Source organism: Sapajus apella, unplaced genomic scaffold (assembly GCF_009761245.1).
Source record: "Sapajus apella isolate SASKATOON/1434 unplaced genomic scaffold, GSC_monkey_1.0 scaffold5, whole genome shotgun sequence".
In the NCBI taxonomy this organism is placed as follows: Eukaryota; Metazoa; Chordata; class Mammalia; order Primates; family Cebidae; genus Sapajus; species Sapajus apella.
Window position 1 is genome coordinate 7,185,742 of NW_022436945.1, and position 19,872 is coordinate 7,205,613.

The window sequence follows — 19,872 nt, forward strand, 5'->3', positions numbered from 1 at the left end:
AGAGCCTCTCAACTACAGCACTACTGACATTTTGGACCAGATAATTCTCTGTGGCAGGCGCTGCCCTGGGCATTGTAGGATATTTACAGCATCCCTGGCCTCTACCCTGTAGAAGCCAATAGCAAGCCCCTACCCCTCACTCATGACAGTCAACATATCTCCAGATTTTACCAAATGTCTCCTAGAGGCAAATTCATCATTGTTAGAAAACCAGAGCTCTAACAGACTTTCTTAATAGCAAGATCCTGAATTAGATACATCTCTGTGCCACTTCCCACACACACAGAGCCTTGTACACAACAGACACAGATGTTTGTTCAATAAACTTGTGCCAGGTAAGGCACGCAGAAATACATCACTGGACAAGAGGATGCAGCCAGCAGCACATTTTGTTGTCAAGACACTTCATTATCAGAAACAGAATTGCTAGGAAGCTGGATGGAAAGGAGAGCACCATCTGTTTAATGCCGGTCATATCCAAGGCACTGTGCTAAGTGATCTGCCTGTGCTGTTTCACTTTACTCCACATGACAATCCTATGCAGATTAGGAAGCTGAGGCAGGAGAGTCTCAGACACTTGCCCAAAGAGTGGGAATTTGAACCCAGGTCTTCAATGGCTACAGTTCCGCTTGACCACATCTTTGTTCGGCAAGGCAATGGCTTGTTGGGAATCAAGTCTTTCCCTTAGACTTTTTCTGAAAACAATAGCTTAACCCCCAACACACCAAAAGTTGACACAGCTCCATCACTGATGGCAGAAATATGACTCTGATATTTACACATGTCCTGACTTGTCAAAGCATGCTTAATGTTAAAATAAGTATGTGAACTAACATTATTAATCACTTATTAATGTACCAAGCAGTCTTCTGAGCCTCTTGTATGTCTTATGTTATTTTTTACCAGAAACATATTTACTATTTCAAAGTCAGTGGGATGAAAATGACCTGTTGTAATTCAAAGTGCTGAATTCAGCTCCAGCGTTCAGTTTTCCATGAGAGAAATGGCTAAAATCATACATCTCCTGTTTACCATCAAGAGTTGCTGGAGCATCAATGGTGAGCAAGCATATGGTAAAAGGATTTTGTACATGGTAAAGTGCCACTCATCTTTATATAGAGACAGTTCTCACTCTGTCACCCTGAGTGGCATGATTATAGCTCACTACAGCCTTGAGCTCCTGGGCTCAAGCAATCCTCCAGCCTCAGCCTCCTGTAGCTGGGACTACAAATACATGCCATCACGTCCAACTATTTTTTTTTAATTTTTTATTAGAGATGGGATCTCACTACATTGCCCAGACTCAGATATACTCATTTTTATCTCCATTTCTGTGGAGAGGCCACTAAAGTAAGCCCCAATTATAAGGAAGGAAACTGACATTTCCATTAATATGTCTCTCTGCTTCCTTGGCACTCGCCAAGTCAGATTCCTGGAACCCCTACTGGTTAACAGTGCAGCTTCCTGAACCCGCCTCCAGGCTTCTGTGACTGAGAAAGTTTACTGCTCCACTTCTGCCCAACTTTGCTCCCCAGAGATATGGCTAGAGTGACTATTGCCAGTCTCACATGATGTTAAGTTAATATTCAGGACTAAGGTAAAAGTCAGAATGTAGAAGTTCACAGTATAAGATAGAAAGGAAAGAATATTTCATTCATACTATCTGCAGATTAAAAGGAAAAGCCAGATCTTCCACTGTTAGAAGAGATCAGTCCTCCAGCAGTGTGGCTACTATTTGCTAATACACTAGAAAAACACTTTTCTGTCCCATTTCAGATAACGTAGAAGGAGGGGCAGCTGGGAAGAATGTTAAGTGTTGGGTTCCAGGCTGCCCCAACAGTCACAAATTAATTCTAGCCACAATTTTACCCACAGCATGTTCACAAAGTGAGAAATTCATAAGGCCCTGTTTACACATTTTAATATTAAAGCCTCAAGAACTGGGGTCATTTGATGGTATTAATAACAGTCCTAAAGATTCTGACAGCAGTGACATTTTAGAGAAAGAAATGTCAGGGCACCCACCACGAGAGAGATCGACATCTGATACTGCGCATAGCTGGCTATGTTCAAGCGCTAATCATTCCATGTTTGTTTTCCTTCTTCCACATCCGTTTTTTGAGATTGGCTTGCATCTCTTTATCATCAGAGCTACCTGGTTTTGCTTATTACTAACTCCTTTATCATTATGAGGCCCACACCAGGGCTATTTAAATACTTGAAACGAGGAACAATTAAGCCCTCTGCTGAAACATTAGTCAAGGAGGAGATATAAGGTTACTTCCTTCAGTAACACACTCCACTACGTAGTCAGGTGAAGATTGTCTCTGTAGAGGCTTCCGGATGTGGTTGTAGTAAACATGGGCTATGCGAGCTCACGCTGAAGGAGGACGAGGGGATGGACTTAAAGTCCTGAAACAGAGTGTTTAGAAGAGCTGACCTTGGAGCAGAGCATTGCTGAGTGTCTGAAAGATGTCAGTGACCCTTGCTGCTGCTTGGACACCTTGGGGATGACCTGCAGCTACTAGCATGCCTGGATGGTTCAAGAAGGCGTGGTACGGGCTGGCGTCTTTACTCAGCTTCTCCTCCTTCATCCTCATCATCGTTGCCCTGGTAGTGCCGCACTGGCTGAGTGGGAAAATCCTTTGTCAGACTGGAGTGGATCTGGTCAACGCCACAGACAGAGAGCTGGTCAAATTCATCGGGGACATTTACTACGGACTCTTCCGAGGATGTAAGGTGCGGCAGTGTGGGCTCGGGGGCCGCCAGTCCCAATTCACGAGTGAGTATAATGGGGGGGGCATGAAAGCTGATTCTAGGCACTTATTTTTGTTAATGTGTAAGAGTGCTTATGTCTACTTGTAGAATGTGTCTGCTGCCTCAATCTCAGACATAATGTCAAGGTCCACAGTGAGCCAAGGATTCTGGATCCACATCAATCTCTCCTTCTTTCCTTCCTTCTTTTCTTTTTCTATAGATGTGTATGGAAACATTAGAAATAAGGATTTGTGCATTTTGCAGTTTTCCTCTATTAATAATGACTATTAATATATTGAGGGTTTACATGTATCAGATATTCTACTACTACGTACTTCATACTGCTTGTCTCCTTAAAGCCTTACAACAAACTTGTACAGAAGGTAGTGTTAATGTTCCCGTTTTCCAGAGGAGTACACTGAGGCTTGGAGAGGTTACATAACTTACCTGAGGTCACCCAGCCAGGAAACAGTAGAGCCGGACTCCAGACCCATGGCACGTGACCACAACATGTGGGTGGAGACTGCCTGCAGAAATGAACCTTTGGGAAGCAGGATGGCCGTTTCCATGTAAAATTTGGAAAACTTTATGTAAAAACTTTATAGTCTGAGGAAATGCAAAGGGGCACTGTGCCTGGGTTCTGGAATCAGACTACCCCGGCTGGAACCCCTGCTGGAAAGTTTACAGGTGAGACCTCAGGCAAGGCACTTGCCTGCCCTCCATGAACGTGAGCGGGCACGGACTTTGGCTGGCGTTCAGTGTGGCCTCAGAGCTGCTCAGCATGTAAGCAGAGCAGTCTATGCAAACAGGAATCCAAGCTGAGCTTCGGAACAGGCTTCTGGGGAGGAAAAAAACAAAATAGGCAATATTCTGCAAGCCATTTGCATCGATGAGATGGCAGGCGAAAACTGTCTCACAAAACCGTAATTAATCAACACCATGCCAGTGCAAGGTGATACAGAATTGTATCCATTCCTTGATTTCCAGATTTCAGAATTGTAGTACTTTATAGAAATCTGGCCAAGGTAAGTGTCTTATTAAATTTATAAGAACAAAAAGCTGGAACTGTTTACAAATATAATACAAATTGTCATCATTGATATACACAAAAAATTGCACTTCTTATGTATATTCAAGAACTATATCTCTGGGCATATTTGTATATACCTAGCAATTAGATTAGACCCTGGATATTGGAAAAATAGCTCCATCAAAATTATAACACAAAACTTGAAAATACACACACATAAAGAAATAAAAATAAAAGAAATGCTAAAAGCTAACCATGACAACTACATGGACTACTTGATTCTGAACTAGATGCTGTTGCTATAAAGGATGTCATCAGGACCGTAGGGGCCCTTTGCACTCTGAAGTTTCTCTAAACAATCAACTGACAAAAGGCAGATTAATAGGAAAAATGGCATACACATTTATCAGCAGACACAGGGGAAAACCACTGAGTGATTGTCCACTATCTCAATGGGGTACAGATAGCTATATCCTCTTCATCTTAGAGGAAAGGGAGATGGGAAGTGTGGATGATTTTAGGGGACTAGTAACTTATTTTTAGGGGAATTCAATGGGCCTAAAGAACATACCATGGGCTGGGCCAAAGTCTGTTGGGCCCTCAGAGCAGGCATTGGTTTGTGACAAAAGTCTGTCCAGCTGTGTTCACAGACTTCAGTCTTTCTTCCTGTGATATGGGTACAATTAATGAACACTCAGGGAAGGGACCAGAGGTCTTTTTCTTTGGTGGATCAGGACGTAGGCAGGTGAGGGAACATCAGAGAACAACCTCATCCTGTGCTTTCAGACAGACAAAGAATGAAGAGACAGAAGGGAGGAGGAGGCCAGAGAGACGGTGAGGCTTCCTCACAAAGCTTTAGATTTGGGGGATATTGTTGAAGCTTGAATGGGGTTGAAGCAGGATCCGCGTGGAGAAACAGACGTCTCCGACGCCGAACTAGGAAGGAAGAGGTGTTTTATTATGGCAGGGAGCCAGGCGACAATTCTTTGTCTAATAGCCAAGCTAGTTTAACAAAGAGAAGCTCTGCCTTTATATAGGCTTACACTATAGCTATTACATGTGAAAGGATCTTAGGTTTACAGCCTTAGAAGTTACACGTGAAAGGGTCTTGGGTTTACAGTCTTAGAAACTACATGTGAAAGGGTCTTCGTCAATGGAGGAGTGAGGTGGGGGTTTGATCCTGTTTAAGTAAAAACAATGCCTTCCAGAGAGATTCACCCATACTATGCCTGCTGTCTATAGGAAGGCAATTTAGGAGGCGCCAGTTGGCCAGCCTTTTCTTCTATTGAAATGCAGTGTGGGCATTTATTGCTATATATTTTCCTCTAGAGACTGCTTTAAATGTGTCCCAGAGATTCTGGTATGTCGTGTCTTCATTCTCGTTGGTTTCGAAGAACATCTTTATTTCTGCCTTCATTTCATTATTTATCCAGTCAACATTCAAGAGCCAGTTGTTCAATTTCCATGAAGCTGTGCGGTTCTGAGTTAGGTTCTGAATTCTGAGTTCTAACTTGATTGCACTGTGGTCTGAGAGACTGTTTGTTATGATTTCCGTTCTTTTGCATTTGCTGAGTAGTGATTTGCTTCCAATTATGTGGTCAATTTTAGAGTAGGTGTGATGTGGTGCTGAGAAGAATGTATACCCTGTGGGTTTGGGGTGGAGAGTTCTGTAAATGTCTATTAGGTTTGCTTGGTCCAGGTCTGAGTTCAAGTCCTGGATATCCTTGTTAATTTTCTATCTCGTTGAGCTGTCTGACAATGGGGTGTTAAAGTCTCCCACTATTATTGTGTGGGAGTCTAAGTCTCTTTGTAAGTCATTAAGAACTTGCCTTATGTATCTGGGTGCTCCTGTATTGGGTGCGTATATATTTAGGATCGTTAGCTCTTCTTGTTGCATTGATCCTTTTACCATTATGTAATGTCCCTCTTTGTCTCTTTTGATCTTTGTTGCTTTAAAGTCTAATTTATCAGAGACTAGGATTGCAACTCCTGCTTTTTTTTGCTCTCCATTTGCTTGGTAAATCTTCCTCCATCCCTTTATTTTGAGCCTTTGTGTATCCTTACATGTGAGATGGGTTTCCTGGATACAGCACACTGATGGGTTTTGGCTTTTTATCCAATCTGTCAGTCTGTATCTTTTGATTGGGGCATTTAGTCCATTTACATTTAGGGTTAATATTGTTATGTGTGAATTTGATACTGCCATTTTGATGCTAGCTGGCTGTTTTGCCTGTTAGTTGATGCAGTTTCTTCATTGTATTGATGCTTTTTATCATTTGGTATGTTTTTGGAGTGGCTGGTACTGGTTGTTTTTTTCTATGAGCAGAGCCTCTTTCAGGAACTCCTATAAAGCAGGCCTGGTGGTGACAAAATCTCTGAGTACTTGCTTGTTCGCAAAGGATTTTATTTTTCCTTCACTTTTGAAGCTTAGTTTGGCTGGATACGAAATTCTGGGTTGAAAGTTCTTTTCTTTAAGGATGTTGAATATTGGCCCCCACTCTCTTCTGGCTTGTAGGGTTTCTGCTGAGAGATCTGCTGTGAGTCTGATGGGCTTCCCTTTGTGGGCAACCTGACCTTTCTCTCTGGCTGCCCTTAGCAATTTCTCTTTCATTTCAACCCTGGTGAATCTGATGATTATGTGCCTTGGGGTTGTTCCCCTTGAGGAATATCTTTGTGGTGTTCTCTGTATTTCCTGAACTTGAATATTGGCCTGCCTTGTGATTGGTTGGGGAAGTTTTCCTGGATAATATCCTGAAGAGTATTTTCCAGCTTGGATTCATTCTCTTTGTCACAATCAGGTACACCTATCAAACATACCCATCGTCTCAGCCCAGAATCTCCTGAAACTGATAGGCAACTTCAGCAAAGCCTCAGGATAAAAAATCAATGTGCAAAATCACAAGCATTCCTATACACCAATAACAGACTTAAAGAGAGCCAAATTAAGAACAAACTGCCATTCACAATTGCTACAAAGAGAATTAAATACCTAGGAATACAACTAACAAGGAACGTAAAGGACCTCTTCAAGGAGAACTACAAACCACTGCTCAACAAAATAAGAGAGGACAAAAGCAGTTGGAGAAACATTCCATGTTCATTGTTAGGAAGACTCAATATCATGAAAATGGCCATACTGCCCAAAGTAATTTACAGATTCAATGCTATCCCCATCAAGCTACCAATGACCTTCTTCACAGAACTGGAAAAAACCACCTTAAACTTCATTTGGAACCAAAAGAGAGCCTGCAGAGCCAAGTCAATTCTAAGCAAAAAGAACAAAGCAGGAGGCATCACACTACCAGACTTCAAACTATACTACAAGGCTACAGTAATCAAAACAGCATGGTACTGGTATCAAAACAGAGATATAGACGAATGGAATAGAACAGAGGCCTCGGAGGTAACACAACACATCTACAACCATCTGATCGTTGACAAACCTGACAAAAACAAGCAATGGGGAAAGGATTCCCTGTTTAATAAATGGTGTTGGGAAAGCTGGCTAGCCATGTGCAGAGAGCAGAAACTGGACCCCTTCCTGACACCTTACATTAAAATTAGCCCCAGATGGATTAAAGACTTAAACATAAGACCTAACACCATAAAAACCCTAGAAGAAAATCTAGGCAAAACCATTCAGGACATAGGCGTAGGCAAGGACTTCATGACCAAAACACCAAAAGCATTGGCAACAAAAGCCAAAATAGACAAATGGGACCTAATCAAACTCCACAGCTTCTGCACGGCAAAAGAAACAGTCATTAGAGTGAATCAGCAACCAACAGAATGGGAAAAAATTCTTGCAGTCTACCCATCTGACAAAGGGCTGATATCCAGAATCTACAAAGAACTAAAACAGATTTACGAGAAAAAAACAAACAAACCCATTCAAAAGTGAGTGAAGGATATGAACAGACACTTTACAAAAGAAGACATACATGAGGCCAACAAACATATGAAAGAATGCTCATCATCACTGGTCATTAGAGAAATGCAAATCAAAAGTACACTGAGATACCATCTCACGTCAGTTACAATGGCAATCATTAAAAAATCTGGAGACAACAGATGCTGGAGAGGATGTGGAGAAATAGGAACACTTTTACACTGTTGGTGGGAGTGTAAATTAGTTCAACCATTGTGGAAGACAGTGTGACTATTCCTCAAGGACCTAGAAATAGAAATTCCGTATGACCCAGCAATCCCATTACTGGGTATATATCCAAAGGATTGTAAATCGTTCTATTATAAGGACACATGCACACGAATGTTCATTGCAGCACTGTTTACAATAGCAAAGACCTGGAACCAACCCAAATGTCCATCAATGATAGACTGGACACGGAAAATGTGGCACATATACACCATGGAATATGATGCAGCCAGCAAAAATGATGAGTTCGTGTCCTCTGTAGGGACATGGATGAACCTGGAAACCATCATTCTCAGCAAACTGACACAAGAACAGAAAATCTAACACTGCATGTTCTCACTCATAGGTGGGTGTTGAACAATGAGAACATATGGACACAGGGAGGGGAGCATCACGCACTGGGGTCAGTTGGGGGGAAATAGGGGAAGGACAGCGGGGGGTGGGGAGTTGGGGAGAGATAGCAAGGGGAGAAATGCCAGATGTAGGTGATGGAGAGGAAGGCAGCAAATCACACTGCCACGTGTGTACCTATGCAACAATCTTTCATGTTCTTCACATATACCCCAAAACCTAAAATGCAATTAAAAATAAAAATAAATAAATAAATAAAAGAAATGCAGTGTGAGAATCAAGTGGGAGGTGATCCTAGATGCATGGGTCTCCTTCCTCAGGGTGAGAAGATGAAACAGCTGTCACATGCCAGCATTAACCTAATGACCAGACCACTGCCATTCCCAGCTCACAGAGTAGGAAGCTGTAAACAAATGCATATTTTATTTGAGTCTTGGAGAAATTCAGTAAATACTTCTTGCCTTCCTCCTCCTTCCTTCTTAGAAGGACACCATGGGAAACATTTCCCTGGGTTCATCTAACATGGTCTGGTCTGGAAGTCGTTAGAACCCTGCGAGAAGCATAAAGGTCATTCTATTCTTGTCCCTGGGTAGGAGCGTATTTGAGAAGGTTTTGTTTCCTGCTGCCCTGGGGTTGTCCCAGAGGAGGGCCTAGAAACATCCATCCACAGTACCTTGGATATGATTCTCTTTCAGAGCATTCACGAAGAGCCTGGGGCCAGGTTTGGGGCCAGGCTCTTCCCGTGCTGGGCTGGCTTTTCACCCTGAGACAGCTCAGGGACGCTGATGTTACAAGGTTCTCTAGTGCCAGTCTAGTCTCTTTTAGGTGTGCAGCTTTTAATTCTACCGCAATGTTACCTCGAGGCAGCTACGGGGTATATCAGAGCCTACCACAACCTGGAGCCTGTTTCCCCTGGAGTCTCTTTCTGCCATTCACTACTGAACTGTAGAAAAAAAAAAAAAAATCCCCGCAGTTGCAAATCAGTGTAGATGGGGACATGAGTGAAAGTGCTTTGTAAACTGTGGAGTGGGAGGTTTTACTGGGTCTCCTTCCCAAACAGCCTCTTTTTTTTTTTTATCACAGAGGTCTCCCCAAAAAATCACTTCCCACGCCAATCATGGAGAAAATCAAAGAGCTATTCATCACAAAGATTAAGGTCCATTTTTTATACCTAGACCCTATGAAAGAAAAATCAGCATGGCTGTTTGGGTGGCTAGAGAAAGAGACACACATTACTTTAGCAGCATCCACACATTCAGTTGTACTGTGGAGTATTTATAGACCAGGCTCTTAGGAAAACAGAGATGAACAAAACAGACCAGTGCCTGCCCTAGAAAAGCTTACCAAACGGCTGGGTACAGTGGCTCATGCCTGTAATCCCAACACTTTGGGGGGCCAAGGTGGGTGGATCACCTGAGGTCAGGAGTTCGAGACCAGCCTGGCCAACATCGTGAAACCATGTCTCTACTAAAAATACAAAATTTAGCTGGGGGTGGTGGCAGGTGCCTGTAATCACAGCTACTCCCGAGGCTGAGGCAAGAGCATCACTTGAACCCAGGAGGCAGAGGTTGCAGTGAGCTGAGATTGCACCTTGGCTCTCCAACCTAGTCAAAAAGAGTGAAAAATCTGTCTCCAAAAAAAGAAAGAAAATCTTACCATCTGATGAAGGAGAGGCAGGTAAATATGTACTAGGCGCAGAACACAGTATCCCAAGCCACTGCCTTGTAGTTCATTTCCTTCCATTTTCACTATACTAGAGAAGAGATTTTATCATGTTCATTTTACTGATGAGGAAATTAGAGATCAGAGAAATCAATACATAAACTAATTTCTTTAAAAGCACCTAATGTAATAGATTGCTTTGCAGCCTTCAGTTCTCTAGTTGCTCTCTACTTCCTACCCCACAGGTATTCCACTAGTGGCCAGGACCTGGGTTTGACCTCAGATGTCCTGCTTTTCTTATTTGCCCTGCTGGGTCAAAAAAGACTGCCAGACCTCTCTCGGATTAGAAGGAAACAAATTACCTAATAGTCTTAGGTGCTGATAGAACAATTAATGAATTCTGGTATTCAAGTGAGTTAGCATTAATACGAACAAAACAACTGTATTTATTCAAGTGCAAAATAAGACCTCCAGAATTCAAGAAACTCTGTGTTTAGAATGTTAAACCTCTACTTATCTATGCTTTCTGATTTTTCTACTCTAGACCTGTAATAGGGTAGTAAAGCTGACATTTTCTTGTTGTGGGAGCATGGCTAAGCTATTTCACTTCTCCGAGCCTCAGTTTCCTCATTTGTAAGAGTGAGAGAGGGTGTCCATGAGCTACAAAACAAAGAATATGTGTAAAGCCACCAGCATATAGTGTGTACCCCACATAGGTGGCTGTTGTCACATCACCATGAATCATGTGCTTTTAGGGTCATGGATTTCAAGCTGGAAACTTTTTTTGCGCGGGGAACGGAGTCTCCCTCTGTCAACAGGCTGGAGTGCAGTGGCACGATCTTGGCTCACTACAACCTCTGCTTCCCGGGTTCGAGTGATTCTCCTGCCTCAGCTTCCCAAGTAGCTGGGACTAAGGCACACGCCACCACTCCCAGCTAATTTTTGTATTTTTAGTAGAGACGGGGTTTTACCATGTTGACCATGATGGTCTCAATCTCTTGACCCCAGGTGATCCACCAACCTCAGCTTCCCAAAGTGCTGGGATTACAGGCGTGAGCCACCGTGCCAGGCCTTGAAACTTATATTTAATTCATAGTGGGAGACGCCCAAAACTCTTGGAACCTGGGTTTCAAATACGAAGGGCAAGTGAGCAACAGCTTTCCAGGGCAGCACTGGGTATCAGGACTATTGCAGAGTCACCCCTCAGAAAGAAAATCTGATGCATTAACACTCCTGAGGAAAGATTCAAGTTTCTATTTTTTCTTCTTTTTTAAAATAATTTAATTTAAGGACAGCTGTTGCCCAGGCTTGTCTCTAACTCCTGGACTCAAGCAATCCCCCCATCTTGGCCCTCAGAAGTGCAGGGATAACAGCCACAAGCCACCACCCCCAGCCTCAAATTTCTAAATAATGACATATATTAAAAAATAATAAGGCCGGGAGCGGTGGCTCGCGCCTATAATCCCAACACTTTGGGAGGCCGAGATGGGTGGATCACCTGAGGTCAGGAGTTTGAGACTAGCTTGGCCAACATGGTAAAACCCCATCTCTACTAAAAATATAAAAATTGGTGGGGTGCAATGGCATGCGCCTATAATCCCAGCTACTCGGGAGGCTGAGGCAGAATAGTTTGAACCCAGGAGGCGGAGGTTGCAGTGAGCAGAGATTACACCATCTCACTCCAGCCTGGGTGACAAAAGTGAAACTCTGTCTCAAAAATAAAATAAAATAAATAATAAAATCTCAATGAACTATGAGGTCCTGAGCCTTGAGTTATGGCACATGAATGTGGGGGTTGAGTGAGATTTGCCCTTTGCCAATAAGAATTTTTTTAATATAATTAATGCTCTTCCTACTATGAAGGCCAAGGCCTGGGCACTCTTTACCATCCTATCCACACCACTCCAAATGCCCAAAATTCCCTCTCCCCCATCATCTTAATATGGTTATTGCTCAATTTTTTTAAATCAAATCTGGATATGGGATTAATCATTATGTGGATATGATTCTTTCTTTTAAAAAGATGAATTGTGTACCTCATGTACATTATGGGTACCTTAATTTATTACATCAATCTATTCACATATTGTTTTTTCTTCAATCTTTTGCTATTGTAATGAATATCTAATATTTGATCCAGTCTTTGAGCACATGTGGAAGTGCTTCTGGAAAACAAATTCCTAGAAGTGAATTTGCTTTAATAGATGTTGCCAAATTGCCCTCTAACAAGGTTACATCAATTAATATTTCTATGAGATATGAGAGTGCCTCTTCCTTACACCGTTGTCAACACAGTGTGTTAGCAAACATTTTGATCTTTGCCATTCACATAGGTGACTCTTTTCTATTTTAAGAGTTTGGTGAGCATTACTGTGTTAGTCATGTGTCCTAAGGATTGCCTGGTCAAGAAAGGGGATAATGAAACAATTTAAAAATCAGGCACAAGTGGCCAGGTGTGATAGCTCGTGCCTGTAATCCCAGCACTTTGGGAGGCTGAGGCAGGCGGATCACTTGAGGTTCAAGACCAGCCTGGCCAACATGGTGAAACCCCGCCTCTGCTAAAAATGTAAAAATTAGCCAGGCATGGTGGCGGGTGCCTGTAATCCCAGCTTTTCAAAAGGCTGAGGCATGAGAATCGCTTAAATCAATGAGATGGAGGTTGCAGCAAGCCGAGATGGTGCCACTGCACTCCAGCCTGGGTGATGGAACGAAATTCTGTCTCAAAAAATAAAAATACATAAAAATCAGGAGCAAGCTACTGTGTCTAAAACAAAAGGGGCTGAGGGTTTTAAAAGAGAAAAAAAGAAATCTAAGTGACATTAAGATGGAATAGAGCACAGAGAAGAAAGACGCTTTATAAAGACAAACTCACTGGAAAAGAGCTCACCTTCCAGGGTAAAGTTTCCAATGCCGATTAGATAACCATAGAGAGATAAAAATAAATGGAAATTCAGAACTGGAAAGAAAGATCAGACCTCACAATGTAAACGTGGAGTGCCTGAGAACGTGTGAGTGGAAAGGTATTCAGCAGGAACCTTGGAGCAGTCGCAGAGGAATGAGTATGCTCAGAAGTTCTGAGGCTTTCATAATGTTCAATTCTTCATTTATAACTACTAAAGATCATGACCTGAAACCGTTTATACCATACAGTTGTGAACAAAAGTTCTCAGAAAAGGAATTTGGAGGAAAGACTTTATTCCAGTTAACAGTTTGCAAACCAAGGAAACACAGCCTCTGACGTAAAAGGAAGGTGCATTCCAGAGAAGAAAGGGAAGGTTCAGGTTTTATAGCAAAGGTTCCCACCCAGGTTCCCAAACAGGCCTGTTTATGCAAATAAAGGATTCAAATTCACTTAGTTCTGATTGGTCCATACAGCTGAACCCTGATTAGCTGATATAGCTAAGCCCTGATTGGTCATTACAACTGAGCCCTGATTGGCTGAGGCAGATCCCAAAGATTAAAAAGGTGTGGGTTTTCCAAATGCCCATCGATGATAGACTGGATAGGGAAAATGTGGTACATATACACCATGGAATATGATGTAGCCATCAAAAATGATGAGTTCGTGTCCTTTGTAGGGACATGGATGAACCTGGAAACCATCATTCTCAGCAAACTGACACAAGAACAGAAAATCAAGCACTGCATGTTCTCACTCATAGGCGGGTGTTGAACAATGAGAACACATGGACACAGGGAGGGGAGCACTACACACTGGGGTCTGTTGGGGGGAAATGGCGGAGGGACGGTGGGGGTGGGGAGGTGAGGAGAGATAGCAAGGGGAGAAATGCCAGATATAGGTGAAGGGGAGGAAGGCAGCAAATCACACTGCCATGTGTGTACCTATGCAACAATCTTGCGTGTTCTTCACATGTACCCCAAAACCTAAAATGCAATTAAAAAAAAAAGGTGTGTGTTTTCAAGGAACTCAGAGGATGTGTGTGACCCCCTAGTCAGTAAACGACCACTTGGTTCTATTTTAAATTTAGACCCTATTAACCACTCAGGATCTATCTTGAAGGACTGGCTCTTTCAAGTTCACATTTGTTCTCATAGTTCTCCTGTGTTCTTATTGAACTATGATCTTATATAGAGTTTAGAGTTGCCTTGCCCAAACACAAGCAATTTAATGTCTCAAAGCCTGTAAGTAAAGAGAGTTAATAAAATCTACTGCATGTCTTTGTCATGGGCATTGAACAAGATGACAGATGTAAATTGTTTGGCCCATGACTACACTTAGTAAATGTTGATTATCTCAATCCACGTGCAGGAACTACTATCCCCATTGTACTGATGAAGAAATTGAGGCTTGAAGACAGTCAAAATAAGAACAGCAGTAACCACAGCTGCAATTTTTGAGAACTGACTTTCTCAGGCAACATTTGAGCTATTCTATTACGTTATGCCATTTCATCTTCACAGCTGGCACTGAGGACAAACAAAGAGAAAGCAAACATAAACTAGGATTCACAAACTTATTTTGCCATATTCATAAGGCAAATTAATATTTTAATAAAATATTGTGCAATGTGAGAATTATGTGTTCTTCATACATGGGAGTAATCCAGGGTCTACCTTGCTGAGTCACTGGGGCCTGTGTGCATCAGTTCACATCAGATCCCAGAGCTTCAAGCTTAATGCAGCTTACATTGACAGCCCCAGGGCATATTTTGATTTTGTGTCCACTCCAAGGAAGAGAAGCTTGTTGGTCAACTGACAAGCATGAATCTGGGGGCCATGAGTTTATCTCAGGAAGTCTCCTGCTGTTTGAAAACCCCATGCTTGCTGTCTTGCCCTCACTCCTGTCTATCAAAGCCTTCGTGGTAAGCAAGCTTAGGCTTAATGAAAGTGAGTCTAGCTCTGACATTGAAATAGCAGCTGTGTCTTGTCTCCCCAGTCTTCCCACACCTGGTGAAGGAGCTGAACACAGGACTTCATGTGATGATTCTACTGCTCCTCTTCCTGGCCTTGGCCCTGGCTCTGGTCAGCACAGGCTTTGCCATTCTCAACATGATCCAGGTCCCATACCGGGCAGTCAACGGTCCTGGGGGCATCTGCCTATGGAATGTCCTGGCAGGTAAGGAGTCCCTCAGGGAGAGAAAATTGTGTCCACATCATCACAGGGCTGGGCTCCAGGTGTTTGGGCAGAAGGTGGGAAGGAGTTAAAATTCCCCACTGAAACTTTGACTTTCTGGGTCTAAGACCTTGTTGACAGGCATAGAATGAATGTCCTCTTTTTTTCTTTTTCTGTCTTTTTTTTTTTTTTTTGATACTGGGTCTCACTTTGTCTCCAAGACTGGAGTGCAGTGGTGTAATCTCAGTTTCCTGCAGCTTTGACCTCCTGGGCTCAAGTAATCCTCCCACCTCAGGTCCCCCAAGTAGCTGGGAATACAGGCATGTGCCACCATGCCCAGCTAACTTTTTGTATGTTTTATAGAGACAGGGTTTCACCATGTTGCCCAGGCTAGTCTCAAACTCCTGAGCTCAAGGGATCCGCCTGCCTTGGCCTCCCAAAGTGCTAATGAATTTCCTCTTTCAGTTGCAGAGTCTGTCAAAATAAAGAACCATCTTATTAGAGTATGTGAATGGCTGAGAACTTAGAGAGATGGGGTGAGAGAAGAAGACAGAAGACAGAAGGCTGGAAGTAGGGAGAGGAGGGGGCCCTGGGACGCGGAAAGAGATGGAGCTGGTGCTGCAGCTGAGGCTGGGAGGAACTCCACAGACAGAAGAGAAGGGTAGTGTGAGCAAGAGCCCATTTGTGAAAGGCTCCTCCATTCAGGCTCTGGGTTGAGAAGGGGAAATGCGTGCCATCTAGCGGCCAAGGTCTTTGGTGTTCTCCCCACACACACCTGGGCATATAAAGGCAGACAGGGCTCGCTGGCTCAACTCTCCCTCCTCTCACCTCCCCAGCACCTTCACTACACCATGCCCTTAAACTAGATGCAACTTACTGAGCAACCACAACGACTAGGCATGGACCTGGGGATTTTGCATGCATTACTTCATTTAAATCTCATCACATCCCTATAGGAGGTATTATTAGACCCACGTTTACAGATGAAGAGCCTGAGACTCAGAGCAGTTAAATAGTGGCATGCACAGCAATGAGTAGCAGAGGTGGTATTCCAACCTAGGCATAACTGATTCTAAGCTTTTTTTTTTTTTCTTTTTTTGAGATGAGTCTCTCCCTGTCGCCCAGGCTGGAATGCAATGGTGTGATCTCAGCTAACTGCAACCTCCCCCTCCCAGGTTCAAGTGATTCTCCTGCCTCAGCTTCTAGAGCAGCTGGGACTACAGGCCCGTGCCACCATGCCCAGGTTAATTTTTTGTATCTTTAGTAGAAATGGGGTTTGACCATATTGGCCAGGCTGGTCTCAAACTCCTGACCTTGTGATCCACCCACCTCGGCCTCCCAAAGTGCTGGGATTACAGGCATGAGCCACTGCTCCCAGCCTAAGCTCTTTATTTTTCCATAGATCCATGTTCTCATTTGTGACCATCATGACCTATTTTCCAAGCCAAAAACTAAAAGATTTGCATGTGTGTGCATGCATGTTGATTTGGGAATATGTGGATGCACAGAAATTAATTCACATTTAATTATGCACTTAACACATCATCTAAAATAAAAAGAATCTTGTGAAATAAGGGCTGTCTCAGAAAACTCAGGTCAAATATTCAAGGTAGCATTAGGACAATAATCCCCCACTATGATTACCTTATACAAGGATATCATAAAACATAAAAACAGGTCATGTTACTTTATTATGTATTATAATGCGTTTCAAGAAATCAGCTAGTATGTGTTCGCCTTTGTTTGCAGGTGGTAGCCACCCTGTAGGATTGTTTATATACGTGGTTCACTCTCATCTAGACTACAGGTGTCTTCCTTATCTGCATGAATCCTCACAGTTGCTGGCATGTAAAAAGTGCCCAACCCTGCTTATTAAATCAATGCTTATCTCTGTCAATTTCTTTCATCAGAGAGACAGCACTGTCAAACTCTACTGATGAGAGTATTAGCAACAGGCAAAATAGCCTGGGCAACATAGCAAGATCCCATTTCTACAAAAATAAATAATAAAAAAAATTGGTTGTGCATGGTGTCAGGCACCTGTAGTCTCAGCTACTTGGGAGCTGTAATCCCAACACTTAGGGAGGCTGAGGTGGGAGGATTGCTTGAGTCTGGCACGTCCAGGCTCCAGTGAACCATGATCATGCCACTGCACTCCAGCCTCGGCCAACAGAGAGAAACCTTGTCTCAAAAAAAAAATAAAAATAAAAACAGACAAAACTTTATGTCTTTTGACAAAACTTTATTTCTTGCCGCTGAGCTTAAAAGAAAAAACACTGTAGTACCGAAGGGCATAAAAAGGTGAATATCCTTTGACTAAACAATTCCATGTAGGGATTTATGCTAAGGAAATACTGAACAAGAGAACAAAGATGTACATAAAATGGTATTTGCTGTAGCACTTTATAATAAAAAATGAGTAGTAATCTAGACATCCAGAAATAAGGTCATGCTTACATAAATTATAGTGTGACCTTATCTTATAACTTAGTAGAGACTTACATAAAAAATACTTACATAAATTATAATGTGTAATGCATAAAATATTATACACTCATTTAAGGTCATGCTGTAGGCCTGGCATGGTGGCTCATGCCTGTAATCCCAGTGCTTTGGGATGCCGAGGCAGAAGGATTGCTTGAGCCCAGGAGTTCAAGACCAGCCTGGGCAACATAATGAGACCTCATCTCCACAAACAAACAAATCAAAAAATTAGCCAGGCATGGTGGCATGCACCCATGGTCCCAGCTACTCAGGAGGCTGAGGCAGGAGGATCACTTGAACCCAGGAAGTAGAAGGTGCAGTGAGCCATATCATGCCACTGCACTTCAGCCTGGGCGACACAGCAAGACCCTGTCTCAAAAACAAAAATAAAAACAAACAATAAAGTCGTGCTGTAACAGAAGATTTAACAACATGGAAAAATACTCAAGTGAGGGGAAAGGAATCAAATTTAAAATCAAAGTAAGAGGCCGAAGCGACTGGATCACTTGAGGTCAGGAGTTCGAGACCAGCTTGGGCAACATGATGAAACCCCTGCCTCTACTAAAAATACAAAAATTAGTAGAGTGTGCTGACAGGCACCTGTAGTCCCAACTACTTGGGAGTCTGAGACAGGAGAATTGCTTGAATCCAGGAGGTGGAGGTTGCAGTGAGCCAAGATTGCACCACTGCACTCCAGCCTGAGCAACAGAGCAAGAATCTGTCTCAAAATAGAAAAGAAAATTTGGAGGAGTGGAAATTCAAAGTTGATCTGATATAAAGCATATTCTCTCTTTCCCTGCACAATCCTGCCTTTCTCCTTCGTATTGTGTGGGTTATCTCCTACTTTTAAAAGCAAATTTAAATTTATGTCGTCCTCATAATTTTTTTAACCCAAAGCAAGTTTGTGATACTTGCCACCTCTCATAGAGATATTACAGTTGCCAAAAGGAGCCATGAATGAGGGTGACCTTTTTGGGTTTCAGGTGGAGTCGTGGCGTTAGCCATCGCCAGCTTCGTGGCTGCGGTGAAATTTCACGACCTGACGGAACGCCTGGCCAACTTTCAGGAGCGGCTCTTCCAGTTTGTGGTGGTGGAAGAACAGTACGAGGAGTCATTTTGGATCTGCGTGGCCAGCGCTTCGGCCCACGCCGCAAACTTGGTTGTGGTGGCGATCAGTCAAATTCCCCTCCCTGAGATTAAGACCAAAATGGAAGAGGCCACGGTCACAGCTGAGGATATCTTGTATTAACAGCCTTCCCCTGCTCACAGCTCCGTCTGAAGTCAGTTCTGTGTGTGAATGGAGGCCTCGTGTTTTTGCAGCCTTCCCATGCTGTCATGGCCACGTTCTCAGCAGTAAGAAGGATGTGAAGGACCAAGGCCGTTGCTGGGGCTGGAAAAGGAAAACTTGCCCAGAATCCCCAGCGTCCTTGGATTCCTCTCTCATGACCTTGGAGTTCACGTTGCAGCTAGAGACTGCGACTTGCCAGCTGTGTGTAACATTGGGCAATTCACTTAATGTCTACGCTCAGTTTCTGCATTTGTAAACTAAGCACGGTACCAACTTCGCAAGGCTGTTGTGAGGTTTAAATGGGTGATGACATTGCCAGCTTCTGCACCCTGCAGGGCACTTGACAAATATAAGAGACTACATGCTCCTGTAAGTGTCTTCAGACCCCTGGTCTATTCCACACAATATTGGGCTGGTGAATGGGGAAGAATTCTAAGAGAAATATGATACTACTCCTGTTCCTGCCCTCCAGAAACACCTCATCTTTCCACATGACCCAGGATGTAGCCACAGTTAACACTAAGAATGAAAATAACTGCCATTTACTGAGTGGTGACTATGTGCTAGACACTGTTCTAATTCATTTATTAACTCATTAGGTCCTTACGACAAACTCGGAGAGTAGGTACTATTTTAGCCTCATTTGCAAATGAAGAAACTAAGGCATGGAGAGGTTGGGTAACTTGCTGAGATCAGGAATTTAACCTAGGAAGTCTGGAGCCAGAGTCTATACTTTTCACCTTTGCTAATCTGTTGCTTGATACACAAGCAATTGCAATGCAATGTGATAAATGTCACAACATTATTAGGTTGGTGCAAAAGTAATTGCTGTTTTTGCCATTGAAAATCATGGCAAATAACAGAACAGCCATAAGGGACTGAGGAGGGAATTAAATCTTGGGGATGGGATGTGGTTAAAGAGAGTGTCACAGCATGAACATTTGATCTGGGCTTTGAAAGATGAGTAGAATTTTTCCAGTGGTGAAGGAAGCAAGGTTGGAGAAGGGCATTCCAGGATGCGTCAGTAAGTAGGCTGGGCAAGGGCGTGAAGTTACCAGGAGGGCCAGGCA

General features: G+C 43.0%; 1 protein-coding gene across 1 annotated transcript; it reads left to right on the forward strand.

The window, feature by feature from the left end:
• The first annotated feature begins 2,429 nt into the window (after positions 1-2,429).
• Positions 2,430-19,170, forward strand: CLRN2 (clarin 2). The gene is made up of 3 exons (XM_032272278.1): positions 2,430-2,782; positions 14,854-15,033; positions 18,498-19,170. The coding sequence occupies exons 1-3, from the start codon at positions 2,530-2,532 to the stop codon at positions 18,761-18,763; spliced, it is 699 nt and encodes a 232-aa protein (XP_032128169.1). The 5' UTR covers positions 2,430-2,529; the 3' UTR covers positions 18,764-19,170.
• The last annotated feature ends 702 nt before the right edge of the window (positions 19,171-19,872 follow it).

What these genes read in the sequence shown, in the direction of transcription:
- CLRN2 (XM_032272278.1), top strand. Translation starts at nt 2,530, where the DNA reads ATGCCTGGATGGTTCAAGAAGGCGTGGTACGGGCTGGCGTCTTTACTC. An exon ending in CCGCCAGTCCCAATTCACGA is followed by an intron (nt 2,783 to 14,853) that starts GTGAGTATAATG and finishes TTGTCTCCCCAG; the next exon opens with TCTTCCCACACCTGGTGAAG. An exon ending in CCTATGGAATGTCCTGGCAG is followed by an intron (nt 15,034 to 18,497) that starts GTAAGGAGTCCC and finishes TTTGGGTTTCAG; the next exon opens with GTGGAGTCGTGGCGTTAGCC.